The sequence below is a fragment of the Aquarana catesbeiana genome, linkage group LG02 (genome assembly GCF_042186555.1).
Source record: "Aquarana catesbeiana isolate 2022-GZ linkage group LG02, ASM4218655v1, whole genome shotgun sequence".
NCBI classification, from domain to species: domain Eukaryota; kingdom Metazoa; phylum Chordata; class Amphibia; order Anura; family Ranidae; genus Aquarana; species Aquarana catesbeiana.
This window is the reverse complement of record NC_133325.1, coordinates 326578267-326601060: the sequence shown is the minus strand read 5'-3', so window position 1 is coordinate 326601060 and position 22794 is coordinate 326578267. Positions and strand designations below refer to the sequence as shown.

Sequence of the window (22794 nt, the reverse complement as noted above, 5' to 3'; positions counted from 1 at the left end):
ATAATTCTGATTCCGTGGTCTGACCATAATGCAGTATACACTACTATAGCCTCAGCCATACCAAAAGCGCATGACCCAACGTGGTACTTACCGGACATAATGCTCAAACACCCACTACATCAGATGGCCATTGAACAAGCTTTAAAGGAATACATATCAATTAATAATACAACAGACATCTCCCCAATAACACTGTGGGCAGCTCATAAGCCTGTCTTGCGTGGTACAATACAAAGACAAATGGCACTATTTAAACGGGAACGCAAAAATCTAGCAAAAAAACTAGAACTCAATTTTAATGCAGCCTACATATCATTTCAAGATAATCCATCTCAGAGTACAAAATCTCATCTGGAAAAATCTAGATTGGAATACGATCTATTTCTCACTGAGTCAGTTGATAAATCCCTCAAACGCTCCAAACACAATTTCTACATGAATACAAACAAACCAGGTACATATTTGGCTCGGGCATTAAATTCAACTAACAAATCTTTCAAACCAATACGTTTGAAATTATCAAAAAATGTTTACACTTGTAATCCAGTTAAAATAGTCCATAAATTTCACTCACATCTCGCAACTTTATACAAGACAAACAATGAATTTAATCCTACAGAGGCTGAATCCTTCTTCTCAAAAATAACCTTACCTGAGTTATCTCAGAATCAAAAAAGCAGTTTGGATGAGCCTATAACTATAGATGAAGTTGCTAACGCCATAAAAGACCTAAAACTTAACAAAAGACCAGGCCCAGACAGCTACTCGTCTTTATACTATAAAACATTCTCAGAAATACTCTCTCCCATTCTCACTGAAACTTTTAACAAACTTCTAGATGGACATTCTTTTCGGCAAGAAACACTAATGGCAATTGTTTGTATGATTCCCAAAACCCCTTTCTGATGATACTTCCTGTTTGAATTATCGGCCTATCTCTCTGTTAAACCTCGATATTAAATTATTAGCAAAAATAATAGCAAAACGCCTCAATAGCATTATAGGAAAATTAATACATAGAGATCAAGTAGGCTTCATGCCAAATAGACAGGCAGGCGATAATATACGCAGGGCAGTGTTATTGGCACATATTGCTAAAAAACGGAAAATCCCTTTATGTTTTCTATCTCTCGATATTAAGAGGGCATTTGACACAGTATCCTGGCAATATATGCAATATTCATTACAAAAATGGGGTTTTGGACCCCACTTTTTAACATGGATCAAAGCATTATATAATAAACCCAAAGCCTATATAAAATATGCTGGATACAAATCTGAAGCCTTTAATATCGAAAGAGGTACCCGACAGGGTTGCCCATTATCTCCCTTATTATTTGCCCTTATACTCGAACCCATGGCCCAATACATCAGAACAAACCAAACTATAACTGGCATTGAAGTAGGAGGTATTACACACAAATTATGTATATTTCCAGACGATATATCACTTTTTCTATCATCACCACAGGTCTCTGGTCCTAACTTAATACCAGCTCTTGATGGATTTGCAGCCCTATCCGGCCTTATGATTAATCCTAAGAAATGCCTAGTGCTTAATATTTCACTCACAAACATGGAATTGATCCCGGCTAGGGCTGCACTCCCATTCACATGGGCAGAAAAATCAATCCCATATCTTGGAATTCATTTAACAGCATCTCATTCTGACTTATTCTCAACCAATTATCCTCCTGTATTAAGACAGATCACAAATCTAATAAAACAATGGTCGCAACTTCCTTTATCCTGGATAGGGAAGATTAATGCAATCAAAATGACTATTCTACCCAAATTGCTTTATCTATTCAGAGTCCTCCCTATTCCAATTCCTTCCTATTTTTTGAGAATAGTACAAAAAAGAGCAACTTAGTTTATATGGGGCTCTTCTAAACCACGTATACCTATACACACACTACATCTTCCCAAAAATAAAGGAGGCCTGGGATACCCTAATTTTACTAACTACTACAGAGCAGCACATTTGGCCAGTCTGTCCAAATACCATGCAAAACAGGAAATCCCATTATGGGTATTTATAGAGGCTTCAGAAAATGACCCTCTATTAATATCAAATTTATTATGGCTTGATCCTAAAGACCGCTTTAAAATTCATAATCCCATAACTAAACACTTCTTATCTCTCTGGGATAAACTAAAAACCAAATATCAGTTACAATCTCCACACAATCCTCTCCTTTCTTTTATCAGAAATCCGGCCTTTTATCCGGCATGGATCTACCCAAATTCTTTTAAAGCTTGGACAACATCAGGCATTCAGACACTAAATGACTTCATAGCATCTAAATCATTCCTTTCATTCCCATCATTTAGAGAAAAATATGATCTACCAAACTCTGAGATATTTAGATATCTCCAAATCAAAAATTTCTATACACCATTCCTAAAGGGGGATACACCATTATCCCAATTATCCATTTTTGAATCAATCTGTAAAAAAGATCCATTTGCTAAAGGTACAATTTCATCACTTTATAATCAATTATATGGAGTAGCAAATCTTAATAGACCCTCTTACGTTCAGAGGTGGGAGGAGGACCTGGGACGAACTTTAGAAGACACGGACTGGTCTAACATATGGCTCACATCTAAGTCATCTTCACCCAACATCTTAGCACTGGAGACAAATTATAAAGTCCTAACTCGCTGGTACCTTGTACCCGCTAGAGTGGCAAAATATTCACCTAATACCTCAGCTCTTTGTTTTCGAGGATGCCCAGAAATAGGCACATATTTACACATATGGTGGACGTGCCCAGTAATCCAAACCTTCTGGAAGGAAGTCTTCGTGATTGCATCTAAAATATTTTAAAAAATAATACAACCAGATCCATATTTAACTTTACTTAATCTAAAACCGGAATGGTTAACACTCTCTCAATTCAAACTTATGATCCAACTAATAACGGCTGCAAAACAAACAGTGGCCAAGGCACGGAAATCTCCTACATTGGTACTAGCAGAAACAATTCACAGAATGAATAATACAATGTCCCATGCTAAGATGGTAGCCATCGATCAAAATCAAATTCCAAAATTTGAAAAACTTTGGCATCCTTGGATAAAACAACAGTTCCTGTCAAACTTCAATGACTCTGTCCTGTTGCCATGGTAACAGATTAAATGACTTACAGAGACACCCATTCTAAGGCTTCAAAGAGAACTAAAAAGAATAATAAACTGACGAGCGAGACAACCTTGTGGACCATACCTCTACCTTTCAACCCTTTTTCTTCTTTCTCTTTCCTTTTCTCCACCTCACGATTAAAGCTCATTATCAGAATTTATTTGACCTATATACACTCTACATGTAAACAATATGTATAGTAGGTATAAATCATTTAAATACCTACAAAAGTAACTAAGGAAATGATATATATCTTTAATTTAGGTTTACGTGAACCCAATGTTTAATATTTGAAATTTCATGATATTTACCTATATAAACCCTACTGTAAAACAATGAGCTTACTTTATAGATCCCTGTAAACTTACTTTATGTATCTTTATAACATTGTATACTCAATAAACTTCTTTTGACAAGGGATTTGAACCATCAACCTGGTTGACTTTTTCCTGCCAGGTGAGAGTGCTACCCACTACACCACTGTGCCGCCCACCGTGACCATAAGCCCTATAGATGAGATATCTACTAAACAGGTAAACAACCTTGTTGCCATAGCAACAAGTTTGTGTACATGTTTACAAACCTGAGCTGTAATATAGACAGCGGGAGGCTCCTTATTTATTTTTTTTTTTACAGCTCAGGTATGTAAACAAAATGGCAACAAGGTTATTTTATCTTTTTTAGCTGACATCTCATGTATGTTTCCTAGAACAAGTATAGGATGAGGTTTTTTTCATGTGGAGTGTGAAGAAATGACAGTGTTTGTTTGCTATGAGGGTAGTGGGGACATCTTGTAAAGTCCCCTGGATTGTTTATTATGGGAAACCTGTACTGGGAGAATGTGAAACTGTGACTGCCGATGTCTCCTTCTGAATATACTAGTTGCCTGGCTGTTCTCCTGATCCATTGGTTTCTGTTCATTCTCCATCACTGATTATATAATGATTGGATAAAATGTAAATTGCCATTGCTACCTATACTTGTGGGGTGGGCAGGGTATTCTTTTTTTCACCGAAATTCTCTGACAATGTGTTAATCTGTGTAGATGGCTTCTGCTGCCTTGCATGTAGTCTGCTGAATTGGCAACATTTATTCTCTCTGTGTGGTGTACAATCTCTGGAATTAATGCTGTTATATTTCAAACAGGTTTTCCTTCTGAGAAAAAAAAAAAAAAAAGCAGGACCATGCCCCTGAATTATGATTGGTTTTAGAAGCATCTCAAAAATACATACAACTGATCCAATCAACACAGATCCATTGCTCTTTGACACAGGCCCTAATAATGGGAGGCTTTATAAAAGTAGCTGACCATCAGTACTGAAAAACCTATCTTCCTGCTGAACACCAGTGATGGGGTACCATTCTGACCCCTGACACAGAAGCATTTTACTCCCAGGACATTTATTATTCCCTCTGATGCCAGGGCATTTTTGAATTTAACATATACCTGGCCATTTATTACTCCCTCTGGCAATTGATATAGGGGCATTTATTACTGCCACTGACCACTGCACAGGGATTTATTTTTTTCACTGCCCACTATGCAAGAGCATTTATTACTCCCACTGAACTGCAACACAGGGGCATATTTTTACTCCAACTGACCACTGACAAAGCAGCATTTTTCAGCCGCACTGACATAAAGGGCCTTTTTTTTTACTCCAAATGACATTTTCAATCCCAATGACCACTAATGTAGGGGTATTTTTAATTTCTACTGACAACACTCGGATATTAAGGCTCGGTACACACTGCATGCCGATGCGGCTCACAGCAGGGGTCTTGCGCGTCCTGGCTCACTGTTTCGGGTCTGATTTCAGCCCGAATTTTGGTCTGAATTCGGACCTGAAACGGACCAAAAGATGCACAGGGCTCCTGTGCAAATTCGCACAGGAGCCGCATCAGAGATATGTGAGCCGCTCACAATCTCCTGCTATTGCAAATTAGATGCGGGGATCCCGCATCAATTTCGCAATAGTGTGAGCCCGGCCTTAAGGAGAAGTACAGCCAAAGGTTGTTGCAGTTCGTTCTGCACTCCTGTGACCCATTTTCAGCAGTGGGCTAAAGCCTGCTATTGGCTGACATCACGTGAGCCAGTCAAGGCTCGGGAAAGACCGCGACCATATGATCGGGATCTGCCCACATGCCTGGATTGGCACCCGGCTCAGCCTCTCAGCGAGCCGGCCACTCCCGCCCCCTCCACAGTCCAGCACTCCAGTGAGCACGAGGGGGCTGAGCAGAGAGCCGTTGACTGACAGACTGAGAATGGTATGCGGCGTTTGATCCCTCAGTTCTCAGTGTTCAAGCCAGAGAGGGGACCGATGCTGCATCCAGCTAGACAAGTATGATTCTGAAAAAAGACGTCGTTCGTCATGACGTCATACTCCTCTTTTAAATAATACCACTGATGTAGGGCATCTCCACAAACCTCTGACATTGGGGAATATTTTTTACTCCTAGATGCCACAGTCTGGTCCCCAACAGTGTGACAGACTGTAAACTGGCCCTTGGTTTAAATATTGTAGACCCCTGAAAGACACCAATTTAAGTTGTGAAGCCTACCATTTAGACACAGCTTTTGCACCGTCTACTATATGCTCTCTAGTGGAAGAACTCCTTGCTTATGATAAAGAGAGCTATTCCCAAACACAGCTATTGCAATCATTGAGAAACTGGCATTTATAATCTGACCAACAAATCAGAATCAAATCTGTTTAGGAAATGTGAATATGATTGGTGATACAGAAAGCTAAAGAGAAAAACAAAGCACAGGTTTCAGGAAGTACACTACCAGTAATTGAGTAGTGTTGTATTGTAAGTGTTTTCTGTAATTTGGCTGCAGTTGATTATTCAGAAAACAGATTAAAGCAAACTGACGGAACATTTTGATTTTAGTGCAGTTACAAAGCTGCTGGATAGCTCAATTGGCTCACCAATTGCTTTAGCAGTATCAGAATGCATCTGTTAACTACACAGAATGAGAATGTGTCACCAGCACACTATATATCTCCAAAAATGGATCCAAAGTTTATTCAGCGATCAAATGTCTAATGAATAGGTCCTGTGAGGCTAACTCTGCCTGAATGATGCGATTGCGGAATAAAGCTTAGGACCCATTTTTAGAGATCTTTGGTGCGCTAATGACAATCTTTCGCTCTGATTGTCTTCAGTTCCAGCCGGTGATCATTGCAGCACTCTCTTACATACACACACAGTCATTTTTGCAGGAATGAGTGCATTGGGAATAGATTGTTGTTAAACACACACACAGATATATTAGGTTACTTGCTAGGCTATTTTTGGCTTCACCATTTTCTGAGCAACCTGACCTGGTACATGCATGCAAATCACAAACGTCAGTATGCAGTCAGGACTCTGACTTACTCTGCATTATAATTCCAGGTCATCAACTGAGAAAGTATTGGAGGACAGTGAATCAGAATGACAACCAGAGGCCTAATATATTTAGAAGAAGAGGTCAGCAATGGCAGCCTCCATACATCCTCAAAGCAGGTTTTCTGTAAACAGAATCTGTCACTTTGCCAGTTCATAGAAAAGTGGCAGATTCTCTTAACAGAATACCCTCCTTCCTCACCCACCAATCCTTATCTATCCCACACCTCTTCACTGGCATGCTAAATAGTGAAAGCATAGATGTTAAACTCGGTGTATGCTCTGACTATGCACCTGCTGTTTACAGAGAGAGGTGCAAACAGAAAGGCACAGTGACAGTTGCAGCCAGCAGGCTTGTTTGTAAGCAAACTGAGTGTGATTACTACATGTGGTCACTGTGATCTCATAACAGAGAGCCACACTGAATGGATCCAGCTCAATAGGTAAAAATGGACAGCAGTCATTGACGGCAGTCGCAGAACTAGTAGTGCGCACGGAACATAGATTGAGGTTGTCTTTGCACATGGCACTGTACTTTGTTAACCTTCAGACACTGAGGGGGGTTCAAACACGTTAACTCCAACATTTAAATTATCATTACCAGAAAAAACAAACACAGTGGCCATCACCACCCTATTATAGACTATTTGCTGTGTAAGATAAAGTGCACTTTAAAATGCAAATTTGACCAAAATCCATCTTGAAGGGGGTCTTCTCTCACAAAGTCAAAGGCAAAAAGGTAGGGAAAGTTGGAAATTCTTTTATTATAGACATATATCATTTGTAACATTTATGATCCTGTCTTATTTTTTACAGTCTTTTGAAGCACTGCTTAAAATCTTGTACAATAAAAAGATAACAATAACCTTTTTCTAACCTACAGAAATTGTAGTTTGTAAACCAAGCACTGGAATGTATAACAGAACCACTGGAACAAAGTAAAACTTTTTAAACTACAAATAAAAAAATCCACACACAATATGTTAACAGTCCATTAATTACTGAAGTAGGGAATGTTCTGATAATTTTCAGTTCTTTTTCTGAGCCCAAACAATTGCATCACAGGAACAGTTGTGTCATTCTCCAAGACTTCCCCAATGTTCTCAAATTAAAACCTTTGAATATGGGACAGGTAAATGGTATGAAAAGCCAGTGACAGAGAAGGAATTCATGAACATCCTTCAAAAGTGAAATGGTTTTCACATGCCAAATTTAAACAAAGAATTAGTTAAAATCGGTATATAAAAGGATATTATGTAAACCTCTTCAGTGACAAATGAGAATGAATGTACCACTACAGTTACCATTGCCATTTTACTGGCATTTACTTTCTCCCGTTGAAGCAAAGTGCACACAACTGGCACAAAACAACAAAAATTAAAACAAGGTCCCAACAGCAAAGCTAAACTACAGTAATATCGAAAATTAAACTCCAATATAAGAATAAATAAGAGTGGGAAAATGAACAATGAACGCTTGATATTTGCTGACTACAAATGTTAAGGCACAACAGAGCTCATTCTTTGCAAAACAATTCTTAGTTCAATGGTTAGCATGTGGTTCAATATACAAACCAGCTAAATGGCATCTGTTGACAAATGAATGAAGTGCACAAGCTCTCCCAGCAGAGCTCCAGCAATCTCATTTCAGCCTCTTCTTTGATGACCCCTTATAAAATATACATAAACAGTCTGATAATGCCGTGCACATTTTCAGAAAGAGCTTCCAGTGAGTTTCATTAAAGCTGAACTCCAGGTACAGTTTGCATTGTATAGAAAATAGAATACATATTCCATACCTGAAGAAGCAGAGAATCACCGTAGTAGCTGTGGTTACAACAGTGATTTTTGAGGTCTTCTGGTGCCATGCTGCGTGACTGCCCTGCTGGATGGTGACCAGCATGGGCAACATTCAGGGAACCTACCTTGTATTTTTTTCCCAATGAACGCAAAGCGTTCTCAGACTGAAGTCACCACCCCACGTCTCCTCCTTCTAGAGTTCAGCTTCAACCAACATATTGGCCCAAATTTAGGAGAGATGGGGTCAGATTGCTGGAAATGAGCAACATATTTTATGTCTCTGGATGAACATGACCAATTGGTGCACCATAGGAACGCATGCATTTTATGACTAGAACCATTTAAGAGTCTTGTTTATGCATGAATGTTTTCAGCAATATAAACTCTTTTGATCTATCACTTCTATTATTAAACAATAAAAAAACCTACCCATAATGCACAACAAAACTCTGAAATATTGGGGGTTGTTTTAAAATATTTCTAGGACAGATTTGTAGGACAGCTGGCACAGTTTATACAGTAAACTGACGCATAAGATGCTGAGCAGTGATGAGCTAGTATATGGACATTGCCACTGACCAAATGGCCATATTAGGTCAATGATATAACCAGCATCCTCAATCCTTTGTTACATGTGGCTGCAGGGGGTGGGGGAATTACCCAGCTGCAGCTTTTTAGGCCAGCGGTGTTATGTGACAGTTTTCCAAAGGTGCTAAGGAAATGTAAGCAGTGAACATTAAAAACATATGGGTATCCTTATCAGCTAATTCAACAATGCTTCAACATTCATAGAATTCATACAGTTTCCTCTTCGTTCAATCAGCGGGTTGAATAAAAAACTGGTTTGCTTCCCCGTTGCACATCTGCCGAGCTATTGTATTCTGACAGCAGCGAGACTTCCCCACCATCAGAATACACTGATCAGTGTTGCAGGCCTGCGGCACTGATTTAACAAGGAAAATCCAACAGGGTGGTTGTACAGAATTTGATCGGTAGATCGACTTCTGTACAACCTCCCTGCCCGTACATGGATTGCAATTCAGCCAGTCCTAGCATGACTGGCAGAATTTGGATCCATCTATGGCCGGCTTAAGTATGTCTAAACTACAACATCGTTTTCTTTTTTGTTTTTAAAGCTGAATACTGAATACAGGCAAAAAGCTAAATAAACAGTCAGCATACATACATATGAGAGGTGTCTATTTGTCATTTAAATGTGTAATTTTGATAAGCCAATTCTGAGATTTACACAGACTTGCAGTCAGCTCAGCAGTCAGTCTGATAAAGTGACTTTTCTCTACTATAGTCATGCAGTACAGCTACCTACTCTCATCATGTAAATGGACATTGAAGGAACAACAGTGATGAGTTCACTATCTGCCCTCTCCTCCTGTCAGTATGCTCCTTAACAGCATGTGCTGTAAGCACACCTGATCAGCTCCTAGTGCTTGCCCTTTCGTCTCCCAGTGTGAGTGCTACTGTACAGGGGATTTCCAAAGTAAAATTCAGCGATTTAAACATTTAAAATTACAATTTTTAATGAATACATAACTGGACTAATTAGCCGATTGGTTTATCTCCCGAAGTTCAGCTTTAAAAGCAGTCTTGTTTTATTATACTTTCCTATGCATGTAAACAGAATAGCTCAGAAACGTAAACTGCCCTTGTAAAAGCAAATAAAGTCAGACTCCAGAGTGGAATTACATTATGATGAATTACTGATGACATACTTGGCAGATCGGGCCATGTTTAGCTGCCCATACTTACCTTAATGCCAATGCAGATATATGATGTTATTGATTAAAAGTTTTAAGATTTGTGTGTTTTTTACAATTTGCTGAAAAGACAATCACAGGAAAGTATTGTTTTTTAAAATCTTATATAACAGTTTTAACCTAAATAAAATGAACTTAACAGATTTTTTTCAAATATGTTTGAGGTTCTCCAAATAACCATTACACCAGCCACTGAAATACTGCACTATAAAAACACTATGAAGTAAAAGAAAAGTTAACTGAATTCCCATGGGAAACAGAACGAACTCCATCCATACAACAACTAAAAAATCCCCAAATGGGGCTATGTTACAAAACACAAGAAAGTTTAGCTTTTAGTCATAGCAACCAATTAGGTGTATCTAACATGCACTGGAAATATCATACATGGAATCGGTTTGTTATACGCCCTCACCTTTGTTCAAACTTTTTAGTGTTATTTTTTAATAAATAAGCCACAATGACAAGCATACAGTAACTCACATCACTTAGATTGCACATCCATGCTACAATGTAAACACAAATAAAATAGGTTTATACTGTAGAATTAGTCGTGGTTAGTGCTGACGCTAGGTGAAAGTATTTTGGGCTTAGAAAATCCCAAGTGGAAAAGAATAGAGTTCAGATTAATAACAAGAAAGGCGTGGTCTGGGTTGGCTGTCCTCTGCATTTCTTGGATCACTTGAGGGATGTTAAAGGTGTCAAAAAACTTTTTATTACTCCTAAAAAAGAAAGAAATAAAATATGTCAGTGGCTTAGTGATTGTGAACTAAAGTAAAAATGATCTACTTTCTACAACAAACTGGGGTAGTTTCTTTCCTTAAATAGAAAATTTATTCCCCCTACTTTTTCTCCCCCCCATCCCGCTTTACCTTTTATGCTGGGTTGAATTCAAAACACACACTCACCAGCCCAGTGGACTGTTCAGCTGTCTCCCACATCTTGGTTCTCTTCAGCTGGATGCCTCTTCCAGGTTTAGACAGCCCAGGCCCTAAGATGCGGAAGCTCTACCCCTGGCTGCTCAGTGAATGGGCTTCTACAGCATCTTGGGATATGTTTTGGGGGCTGCTGGAGCAGAACACATCATTCTGGCCTAGGCCAGAATGATGCTGGGGCCAAAAAAAAAAATAGGAAGGCCCCGTAAAAAAAAAAACCCCAAAAAAACAAAACTATTATTATTGCGGTGGGTGGAGGGTGGAAGGGTGCTACAGCACTGGCTACACATCAATGCCAAGGACCGGCTTCCTGATGACAATGGTGGACCATGCCTGAGCAACGTACTGTATACCAGAAAGGCTGCTGGTAGTCTGTACATGTGATAAAATTACAGCTGTCACCCCATAACAGGAAGTTCCTGGATAAGGACATTTATGGCAGAGCAATAGAAAGTATCTTAATAAGCTTCAGATTTAAAACTATTTTTACAAATTCCGTTAATATACTAAGGCGTATATGAAATTTAGGTGATTGGGTTTAGGTGTACTTTAAATTTATGGCTGTCTTGAGATTGGACTTATGGCTTCCTCCTTGCTGACAGCCAAAAATGACTTCTGCATTTTGTTCTTTGTCTTCTAAAAACAGAAGTCTTAGGGGTTTTATTTAAGGGCTTGTTCCCCATCAGATATATTGTCAAGCACTTGGCTGCACTTTCATGAGCAGACTAAAATCAGTTATTACAAAGGCTGATTTCCATAAAAATATTTTAGTATAACGGTAAAAGGACTTTCATATTAAACCTGAATTTTCCTATTCTAGTAAATTAAAATGTAATCTTTCAAATTACATAATGTAATGCATCTGAAAAAAAAAAGCAATGCAGGTTATTACAACAAGCACTAAAGTATCTATTCTGGTGTGATTAATCCCAAAGGTAAAATTTAGTGACCCACAACAGTAACATTTTATGTGGTATTACCCTTAACTGCTAAAAGGAAAAATCGAATTTATTATGAGCTGCTGAACTCTGATCTACCTGCTTATTAAATAGGCTGAACCATATTGGGTTCATGATCAAAGATACACTGCACCAAACCATGAAATAACAAAATGTAAATTTGAACAACTAAATTCATTCCAATACATGCCAATCATAGCCAACAACCCTCTATTAAAAGACATGATCTAGAAAGACAAGGAAGGGTTGTTTTTGCCCTGTACTGTACTCCACAAAAGGGATTTTACATATAAATCAAAAATCCTTTATATCTTGACCATAGAACACACCGAAACAATACAACTAAAGGGAGGGCCCCACAGCAAACAATGCCAACCTTACAAGTAAAGACAGCCAAGGGATTGTGCCAAATGGGCCAAAAGGAGAGCTTCTGCAGAGCCGGTAGGACCAATGTGATATACCAAGGCAAGATGAACATGGGGAGTGATATGAGCCACCCCTGAACAAAAGGCCTTTACCAGAGAATGAGTGGCCAACAGTTTTTTTTTTTTTTTGCCTTCCTCTGGATCAACTGTGGGTATAGGATACTATATATGGAGGTTTTCCATTTGTGTGTTTGTGTGTTTTTTTTTTTTTCTAGATAGACTAAGGTCTTTTTTTTTAAACCTGACTATGGAACTAACTATGTAACAGTCTCAGAAAAGAATTGCCCCTTCATGGTGCTCAAGACACCAAGTGACGCTGATCTCTGAGAACTTGGGTTTTAAGAGTCAAACGGTCAAAGTCAGTGGCCGTGAAGCAGGATGGTAGATCAGTCCTTGAGACAGCAGGTCTAGACGGTCTGGAATTGCCCATACAACATCTCCCAGGAGATGGAGAATGTCTGAGTACCAAGTCCATTTGGGCCAGATTGGTGCTACCATGATCAAGGACATGTCCTCCATCTCGAACCTGTGAAGCACTTGAGGAAGAATCATGATCCTGGCCACAATCCTGTCCAGCTTGTTGTCGAATTGGGATGCAAACATATATATATATATGACATTCCCAAGCAATGACATGGCAGTGATGGCCATGACACATCAGGGTGAAGTGACCCCTCATCCTAGCCCCATGACTGAAAAGTCTGCCTATCAACTGTCTATTCTGAGAATGAGGACTGGGACAAGCCTGCAATGTACCTTTTGACCCAAGCCATAAATGGAGTGCCACTTTCATGGTTTATGAGAGCCAAGACTGACATCTTTAGACAGAAGCCTCATTGGCTGCTCCTAAAACTAGTTGGTCCAATACATACATGGATAGGCAGATAGTCCTTCGTTATATATTATATTGGTGGGAAGTCTGGATTCCCTTGACAAGCATGTCCCTTGGACCTTGCCCAGTCTAACAGGCTGGCAAATGTTATGAGAACTGTTCAGGTCATCTGGTGACTGAGGCTGCAGGGTAATCCAGTGAAGGCTGATTTGGATACTTGAGTCATAATTTTTGAGCTGGAGCTGCAGTACAGTCTGTATAAGAGCCATGTGCTCAAAATGGCGCCCGGAGCTTGAGGAGAGCTGAGGTACCTTATACAGAGGGCATTACTGTACACAGAGAATGGGCTATTTGCTTATTGAATGGAGATTTTGGTTCAGGGCCTGCAACACATTTGGGTATGCAAAGGGGTGTAGAACATGCTTATGGCTGCATCAAACTATTTAAAGTGGCACATTTTAGGCTATGGTCGCAACAAAAAACTTACGTGTCACAGGAACCCTGAAATACACACAGCTCTTGACCTAAGGAACATCCACTGCCCAGTGTTCAGGGTAGAAGGAACCCCACAGTGAAAGAGGCCAAGCCCTGTACTCACACCAGGTTACATGCACAATCCCAGGGAAGAAGAACTAGATGGAAATGACCTGCATCGCCCACTTTGGGAGGGCATACCCTCTCCGCCATGCAGAGGATCTTCAGGGACTGGAACTACCAGGATTCACATCTCACCACTGCCCTGGACCTGTACATCACTCTGCGACTAACTATACAACGTTGTACTGCTAAACTGAGTGTGAGCTTCACATGCAGAGTGCAGTTTCCAAAAGCAACATTACAGATAGGGCTCATGTCCTCCAATGTATTAGGATTCGGGTATGGAACTGGCTGATTGTCTCAGCGGTGTCCATGCAGCCAGGTAGAGAGAGGGCTTCTTCGTGTAAAGAATCAAGCAAAGTATTCAATCTTCCAGTAAAATTGGAAACCACTTAAGGACACTAGCAAAAAAACTGAGGTCTGCCAGTATCCTCACCTGAAGGTGGCAGCACATAACCCATTGCCGAGTTTTAAAGAAGCCTGTATGATTAAGAAAAAACTAGAATGTGCAAAAGGTGCACCAAGAATATATAATTTTATCCATTTATACTCACACAAAACATAAAATAAAGTCAAATACAGTTGACTTAAAAAAAGAAATACATACTATATGGAAACTTACCTGACTTTGGAAAGCTTTTGTAGAACAATACTTAGTTTTTCAAGTATTTGCACATCAACTTTAGGATCCTTAAGTAAAACAGCACAGGTCCTAAAAAATGATTCCGTGCTACATGACTCCAGGAATGGCTGCAAAAATCCTGCAACATACACAAAAATACACATCAGTGGTTTATTTTTATGCTCAGTTACAATTCATCTATCATGCAGCTCCCTCTCTTCTAATTACTCCAGAAAAAGCTAAATGTTATAACGAAAGAGCACACATGACACACCAAAGATCAGAATTTGTCAGTCTTTTAAGCACCACAGCCATATAGAAGTAAAAAAAAGTTGAAAACTATACTTACTACTACTATCCTAGTTTAGTAGGTAGTATGCATTCATAAAGTATCCAAAAATCCACCTCCCATGAAGAGCTGAGTTTTTGACAGTGCTAGAAAAGTCATGTTTTGAGAGTTGGTGAAGTTGGGTGCAGAAACAAAAGGGGGTTATTTACTAAAACTGGAGAATGCAAAATCTGGTGCAGCTCTGCATAGAAACCAATTAGCTTCCAGGTAATTTTGTCAAAGCTTCATTGAATAAGCTGAAGTTAGAATCTGGTGCAGCTGTGCATAGTGACCAATTAGCTTCTTTTTGTAAGCCTAGGTTCACACTGACTGCGGTTTAGAAATTTCAAACCCGCATGTCAGTCCGACATTCAACCCCCCCTCACGATCTCTATGCAGAATTTCCCGATTCATTCATGTAACAAGTGTACAGAGTTCTCTACTCACTTAGCTGTCAAAAGAAAAAAAAACAGGCAGCCTGTCAAGATTTTCACATTGTCCAAGCTAGTAGATAACTATAAACATTGTAACTTTTTCTTAGATCAAAGGACTGAACTTCCATGTGTAGATGAGGTAAGTTTAACCATTTAAAAGCTAAACCTCTTTCTGACACTTGTTTCTTACAAAGTTAAAATCTGTATTTTTTGCTAGAAAATTACTTGGAATATTTTTTAGCAGAGACCATAGAGAATAAAATGGTGGTTATTGCAATAGTTTATTTCACACTGTATTTGCGCAGCGGTCTTTCAAACGCAATTTTTATGGAAAAAAATACACTTCAATGAATTTTTAAAAAAAACTAAACCGTAAAGTTAGCCCAATTTTTTTGTATATTGCGAAAGATGATGTTACGTCGTGAGAATTGTGATCTTTATTCTAAGCAAAAAAATAGTGATTCTTATTTTAGTCAGAATCGTGCAGCTCTAATTGAAATCGCACCCTGAAGTTGCCAAGAGTAGTACAGGAACTAATTTTGGGAATCGGTGTGGCAGCACAAAGTCAGCATCGCAGCTATTTGGATGATGCCGTTGCGGGCAACAGCTGCCAATTTGGCATGCGATTTGACATGTCAAATCGCATGCCAAAATCGGCCCAATATGAACGTGGGCTAAATCTACCCCAAAGTATATACATGCAGGTGTCGGGTACAGTCAATAAGCTCAGCTACTCTTCCACTGAAGTGAAAAAGATTTAGTGTTGGCAATTAGTGTTATTTTGGATTTTCAATAATGTCCCATTTTAACACAATAGATACATTTTTTACTAGTTTGGAACAGTTTCCGTTAAATGGTTAATGTAGCTCCTACACAGCCACCCATACTACATATATCCTTTATATAAGGACAAAAGGCTGCACAGTCACAAGCAGGTGAACTATATTTTCTATACTCCCCCATCCCATACGTTTTTTATATATAATATTGAGATTTTACTGGCAGCAGATCACACAGATGACAGGAATAATAAAAGTGTAAAAAAAAAAACAATTCAGTAAAGTAATGACCTGCAATTACAAAAGTCACACCGAGTTCAGTTTTCACGTAATCTATAACATAACTATTAATCTCCAGCTGGTGAAAGCTATCAAGGGTAAGCTGCAAGATGGCACTGTGCAGGCTTATTGCCCTCCGCACATCAAAAGAGACCAGCTTTATTTCTGAATTTAGGTGAAGACATTCTGTCTTTAGACTAAATTAGAATTTATAAAGCCAAATCTTTATGGCTACATAAACTACATCCACTTTATTAACATTCTGTCAGCCAAACACTGGTGAAGAATTACAATGAAGACAAAGAGATAGTGAACAAAGGCTAAAGAATAAACCCTGGATTTAAAAGGTTCAGTAAACTGTAAAAGTGGATACACTATATTGAACCTGCTGTGCAATACAGTATAAAGAGAGGTCCCTTGTGGGGATATGGGCTTAAGCTCGAAGGTTGGGGGCCTGGAAGTTATTTGACAACAGACAGGCTTATTGTTGAGGTAAAAGGTAGAAATTAGTATCTATGCTATATAATTTCTGAACATGAATTCTAAGTCTGTACTGATAGCAAACTGGGATAGTAAAATGATAAAAGAATTATATAAAAATGTTCTGAAATGTAAACTGCTGAAAGCACTGGATCCGCTTAAAGATATTAGTGACATCAATGCTGCCATCTTGTGTCTGGTTAGAATAAGTAAGCAAATGTTCAAGAGTTAAGCTGATTCTGTAAAAGAATGACTAAGAAACGATATTTATATATAGTTGTGCTCATAAGTTTACATACCCTGGCAGAATTTATATTTCTTGGCCATTTTTCAGAGAATATGAATGATAACACAACAACTTTTCTTTCACTCATGGTTAGTGTTTATTATCAATCAACTGTGTTTACTCTTTTTAAATCATAATGACAACAGAAACTACCCAAATGACCCTGATCAAAAGTTTACATACCCCAGTTCTTAATACCGTGTATTGCCCCCTTTACCATCAATAATAGCTTGAAGTCTTTTGTGGTATTTGTGGATGAGGCTCTTTATCTTCTCCAATGCTAAAGTTGCCCACTCCTCTTGGCAAAAAGCCTCCAGTTCCTGGAAATTCTTGGGCTGTGTCTTGCATGAACTGCACGTTTGAGATCTCCCCAGAGTGGCTCAATGATATTGAGGTCAGGAGACTGAGATGGCCACTCCAGAACCTTCACTTTATTCTGCTGTAGCCAATGACAGGTTGCCTTGACCTTGTGTTTTGGATCATTGTCATGTTGGAATGTCCAAGTACGTCCCATGGGCAGCTTCCCGGCTGATGAATGCAAATGTTCCTCCAGTGTTTTCTGATAACATACTGCATTCATCTTGCCATCAATTTTGACCAAATTTCCTGTGCCTTTGTAGCTCACACATTCCCAAAACATCAGCGATCCACCTCCGTACCTTTCATTATACGCCTTGTTGACTCCTCTCCAAATGTAGCGTTTATGGTTGTGGCCGAAAAGCTCAATTTTGGTCTCATCACTCCAAAGGACTTTGTGCCAGAAGGTTTGAGACTTGTCTCTGTGCTGTTTGGCGTATTGTAAGTGGGATACTTTGTGGCATTTGTGTAGTAATGGCTTTCTTCTGGCGACTCGACCATGCAACCCATCTTTCTTCAAGTGCCTCCTTATTTTGCATCTTGAAACAGCCACACCACATGTTTTCAGAGAGTCCTGTATTTCACTTGAAGTTGTGGGGGTTTTTTGCATCCCAAACAATTTTCCTGGCAGTTGTGGCTGAAATTTCAGTTTGTCTACCTGACCATGGTTTGGTTTCAACAGAACCCCTCATTTTCCACTTCTTGATTAGAGTTTGAACACTGCTGATTGGCATTCTCAATTCCTTGGATATCTTCTTATATCCCTTTCCTGTTTTATACAGTTCAACTACCTTTTCCCACAGATCCTTTGACAATTCTTTTGCTTTCCTCGTGACTCAGAATCCAGAAACGTCAGTGCAGCACTGGATGAAAGATGCAAGGGTCTGTCAGGAGTCCAAAAACTCATTGACTTTTTATACACACACACTAATTACAAGCAAACAGATCACAGGTGAGGATGGTTACCCTTTAATAGCAATTCAAACTCCTTTGTATCAACTTGCGTGCATGTTATCAGGCCAAAATCATCAGGGTATGTAAACTTTTAATCAAGGTCATTTGGGTAGTTTCTGTTGTCATTATGATTTAAAAAGAGTAAACACAGTTGATTGATAATAAATGGCTTCAGCCAAACACTAACCATGAGTGAAAGAAAAGTTTTTGTGTTATCATTCATATTCTCTGAAAAATGGCCAAGAAATCAAATTCTGCCAGGGTATGTAAACTTATGAGCACAACTGTACAAGGTTTTGTGTTCGTTGGGATTTCAGCCAAGTTGGTTATGGTGTTGCATATAACACTTTAATACAGTATGTTCGGTAATGTCATTTTAATCAGGTAATGATTTTAAACTGTTCAGCAGTATAACACACCTTGCATATACAGCTTTGTATAATTATTCAGTAAACATATTGATGTTATTGCATGAAAATTAGTAGGTTAATAAAAAAAAAAAAAAACGTTTGCTCTTCTGCCTGTGCTGTATTGTTGAATAATGGGAGCCAATTACCGTATTTATCGGCGTATAACACGCACTTTTTTCCCCTTAAAATCAGGGGGAAATCGTGGGTGCGTGTTATACGCCGATCCCCTGCTGACTGTGAGCAGAGGAGCGATCGCCGCGGACATTCATACATAGCCGAGTGTACTCGGCTAGCTCCGCTCACAGTCACGCCCAGTCCCGCCCTATGATGAACATAACACAGGGGCTGGGCGTGACTGTGAGCGGAGCGGAGCTAGCCAAACCTAGCCGAGTAATCTTGGCTATGTATGAACGGGACCAGTTCTGTGTCTCTCGGTGGCGCCATATTTAAAAACGCTAGTGACACTACAAGGCTGCAGATGACACAAGGCTGCAGATGACACAATAAGGCTGCAAATGACACAATAAGGCTGCAAATGACACAATAAGGCTGCAAATGACACTGGACAAGGATGCAAATGGACACTGATAAGGCTGCATTGATGGGCATTTAAATGTAAGTTTTTTTTTCCTTAAAAAGTTTTTACCTTAAAATTCCCTCCTAAACTTGGGGTGCGCGTTATACGCCGATAAATACGGTAGTTGATATTGGTTACTGAACTATCCACATGACACCAATGTACAGCCTTATTAGCAAACCTAAGAAGGGAGGAATCTGCAAAAAAAATTCTACTGTATATAGAAATGGCACAGCATTTCCCCACGCATACACAAACTCACACATATACACACACACATAAAATGGAATTAAAGTCAAGGAGACCAGGGGTGTTCACTATGGTGGAGGACTGGTGAAAATCTGTTCACTAATCTTTACAGTGTGATTTTTCATGGAATCATTCTGCTCTGAGCACTTCTGGGTATGCAGCTGTCAGGAAAGGAGTAAACAGTCTGTACTCTATTTGTTTCAAAGCAGTGCAGGGGAGACATCAGTGGTTAACATAAAGAGGGCCTGTCAGGCTAAATGCACTATTATATAGGGTAGGGGTCATCTTTCCCCATGTGATAATAAAGATAGATGAAAAAAAAAAATAATTTCAAAGGATTAGGGCTGAAACAATACATTTACATAATCGATTATAATCTATTATAAAAACAGTTGTCAACTATTTTCATAATCGATTAGCTGGCCTGCATACAGAATGCATTATTTGTTTACATATTAGGAAACACAGTGCAGCACACATACAGCTCAGTACACCATCCATAGATGTTTGTAAGTGCCTGAGATCATGGGAATGTGTGAGGAGCAATGCCTCATGGGACATATAGTCCTAGGCAGGAGAAGGAAGTGATTTAAAGTGATTCTAAAAAGCTTTGTTTTTTTTAACCTTTATGCATTAAGGTAAAAAACCTTCTTTGACCAGCCCCCCCCCCCCCAGCATACTTACGTGATCCCAAACTCAATCCAGCGCTGTACCTGAGAGCAGCATTGCTCTCTCTCTCTGCCTTCTGGCAGGACTCAGATGCAGCAGTGGGAGCCACCAGCTGTTAATCATAGCCTGTGAGGAGTGGGGAGCGGAGCTGGGACGCACTGTCTGTGTCAACAGAAGCACACAGTGCAGCTAGGGATCGCGCCTGCACAAGTACCCCCCATAGCAAGTGGCTTGCTATGGGGGCACTCTGAAGGCAAGGAGAGCCAGAAGCACCTGTGGGGGAACCCTAGAAGAGGAGGACTGTGGCTGCTCTGTGCAAAACTATTGTACAGAGTAGGCAAGTATGACATGTTTGTTTAACCACTTAAGCCCCGGACCATTTGGCTGGCCAAAGACCAGAGCATTTTTTGCGATTCGGCACTGCGTCGCTTTAACTGACAATTGCGCGGTCATGCGACGTGGCTCCTAAACAAAATTGACGTCCTTTTTTTCCCCACAAATAGAGCTTTCTTTTGGTGGCATTTGATCACCTCTGCGGTTTTTATTTTTTGCGCTATAAACAAAAAAAGAGCGTCAATTTTGAAAAAAAAAAACGCATTATTTTTTACTTTTTGCTATAATAAAAATCCCCCAAAAATATATAAAGAAAACATTTTTTTCCCTCATTTTAGGCCGATACGTATTCTTCTACATTATTTTGGAAAAAAAAAAAAAAATCGCAATAAGCATATATTGATTGGTTTGTGCAAAAGTTATAGCGTCTACAAAATAGGGGATAGTTTTATGTCTTTTTATTAATAATTTTTTTTTTACTAGTAATGGCAGCGATCGGCGATGTTTATCGTGACTGCGACATTATGGCAGACACGTCAGACAATTTTGACACATTTTAGGGACCATTGGCATTAATACAGCGGCCAGTGCGATTAAAAAGCATTGATTACTGTAAAAATGTCACTGGCAGTGAAGGGGTTAACCACTAGGGGCCAGGGAAGGGGTTAATATGTGTCCTATTGTGTGTTCTAACTAAGGCTCGATTCACACCTATGCATTTTTAGTGCTTTTTGCATTTTGCAGATTTGCACTACAGTCCATTTAACATGGTTTCCTATGGAACATGTTCTGTAGTGGAAATCTGCAAAATGCAAAAAGCACTAAAACTGCATAGGTGTGAATCCAGCCTCAAGGGGGATGGGACTGTGCAGGGAAACTAACAGATCATTGTTCATACTCTGTATGAACAGACGATCTGTCAGTTCAACCCTCAGAGAACCGGAAACTGTGTGTTTACACACACAGCTCCTGATTCTCCGTGTGCCTCGAGCGATCGAGACCGCAGGGCACTCGCATCAGTTCGGGGGGCGAGCCTGGGGGACGCGCCCCCTAGTGGCCGTTTATGTTACCAGCGTAACATAACGATGATTTGCGCAGCCGAGCCATGCTGCCGCAGTACAACTGCGGTGGCTGGTCGGCAAGCGGTTAAAAGAAAAAAAAAGTCTAGTGTTTACAATCACTTCAAGGGATATATATCTATATTAGGGCTGAAATAACAAATCGGCATAATCAACTATGAAAATAGTTGTCAATCTTTTTAAAATCATATAGTTGGTCAGTCGATTAGTTGTCCTGCCTACAAAATGCATTCTTTTTTTTACATATCAGAAAAGACAGTTCAGCACACATACAGCTTAGTGCACCTTCCTTACAACATGTCAGTAAGTGCCTGAGAACTTGTGCATGTGTGGGGAGCAATGCCTCATGGGACATGTAGTCCTGGGCAGGAGAAGGCCTTGTTATAGGGACACTCTATACCAGTGATGGTGAACTTTGGCACCCCAGATGTTTTGGAGCTACATTTCCCATGATGCTCATGCACTCTGCAGTGTAGTTGAGCAAATGTAGTTCCAAAACATCTGGGGTGCCAAGGTTCACCATCACTGCTCTACACTATACTTTGCGGCTTACTATAGGGGCACTCTGAAGGCAGGAAGAGCCAGAAGCGCTGGTGGGGGACCCCAGGAGAGGAGTATCAGGGCTGTTCTGTGCAACACCGTTACACAGGGCAGGTAAGTATGACACGTTTGGACTCTTTATTTTTAAACAACATTTACAATGACTTTAAGGGCAGGGAAGATCAGCTTCTGAACCCAGAGAAGCTGGAGGCTGATAGACTGGAGGTAATACAAAGCATTACAATTACGTTTAAAGTAAAAGTTCACCAGTATTGTGCATTATATTTAAAATGCTTATAACTATAAAAAAAAAAGTCTTCAGTACTACTTTAATATAAAGGAAGTATATTCCCCCTCCACCCTTCATATAGCTTTGTGTCTGACTCCCAGTAAAAATACCCTGTATATCCAACTTCTGGATATATTTATTATATAAGTGATATATATATTATTACTGTTTCACACAATAAATGAACCCCTTATAGTAGTGTTATCTGCTGTTTTTGTACTATAAAGGGCAAATTTGTGTTTTTTTAACCCCATCATGATAAAAAA

The 22794-nt window shown here is 39.5% G+C and overlaps 1 protein-coding gene across 1 annotated transcript in view; it reads right to left on the bottom strand.

Annotated features, from left to right (window-relative positions):
- Nucleotides 1-7280: 7280 nt before the first annotated feature.
- Nucleotides 7281-22794, bottom strand: part of CCDC138 (coiled-coil domain containing 138) — a 105575-nt gene continuing 90061 nt past the window's right edge. The window contains exons 14-15 of the mRNA XM_073614809.1: nt 14486-14624; nt 7281-10837 (exon numbers count right to left, since the gene is read on the bottom strand). Of these exons, the coding sequence (XP_073470910.1) occupies nt 10663-10837; nt 14486-14624 (314 nt within the window). The 3' untranslated portion in view covers nt 7281-10662. The remainder of the gene's footprint in view (nt 10838-14485; nt 14625-22794) is intronic.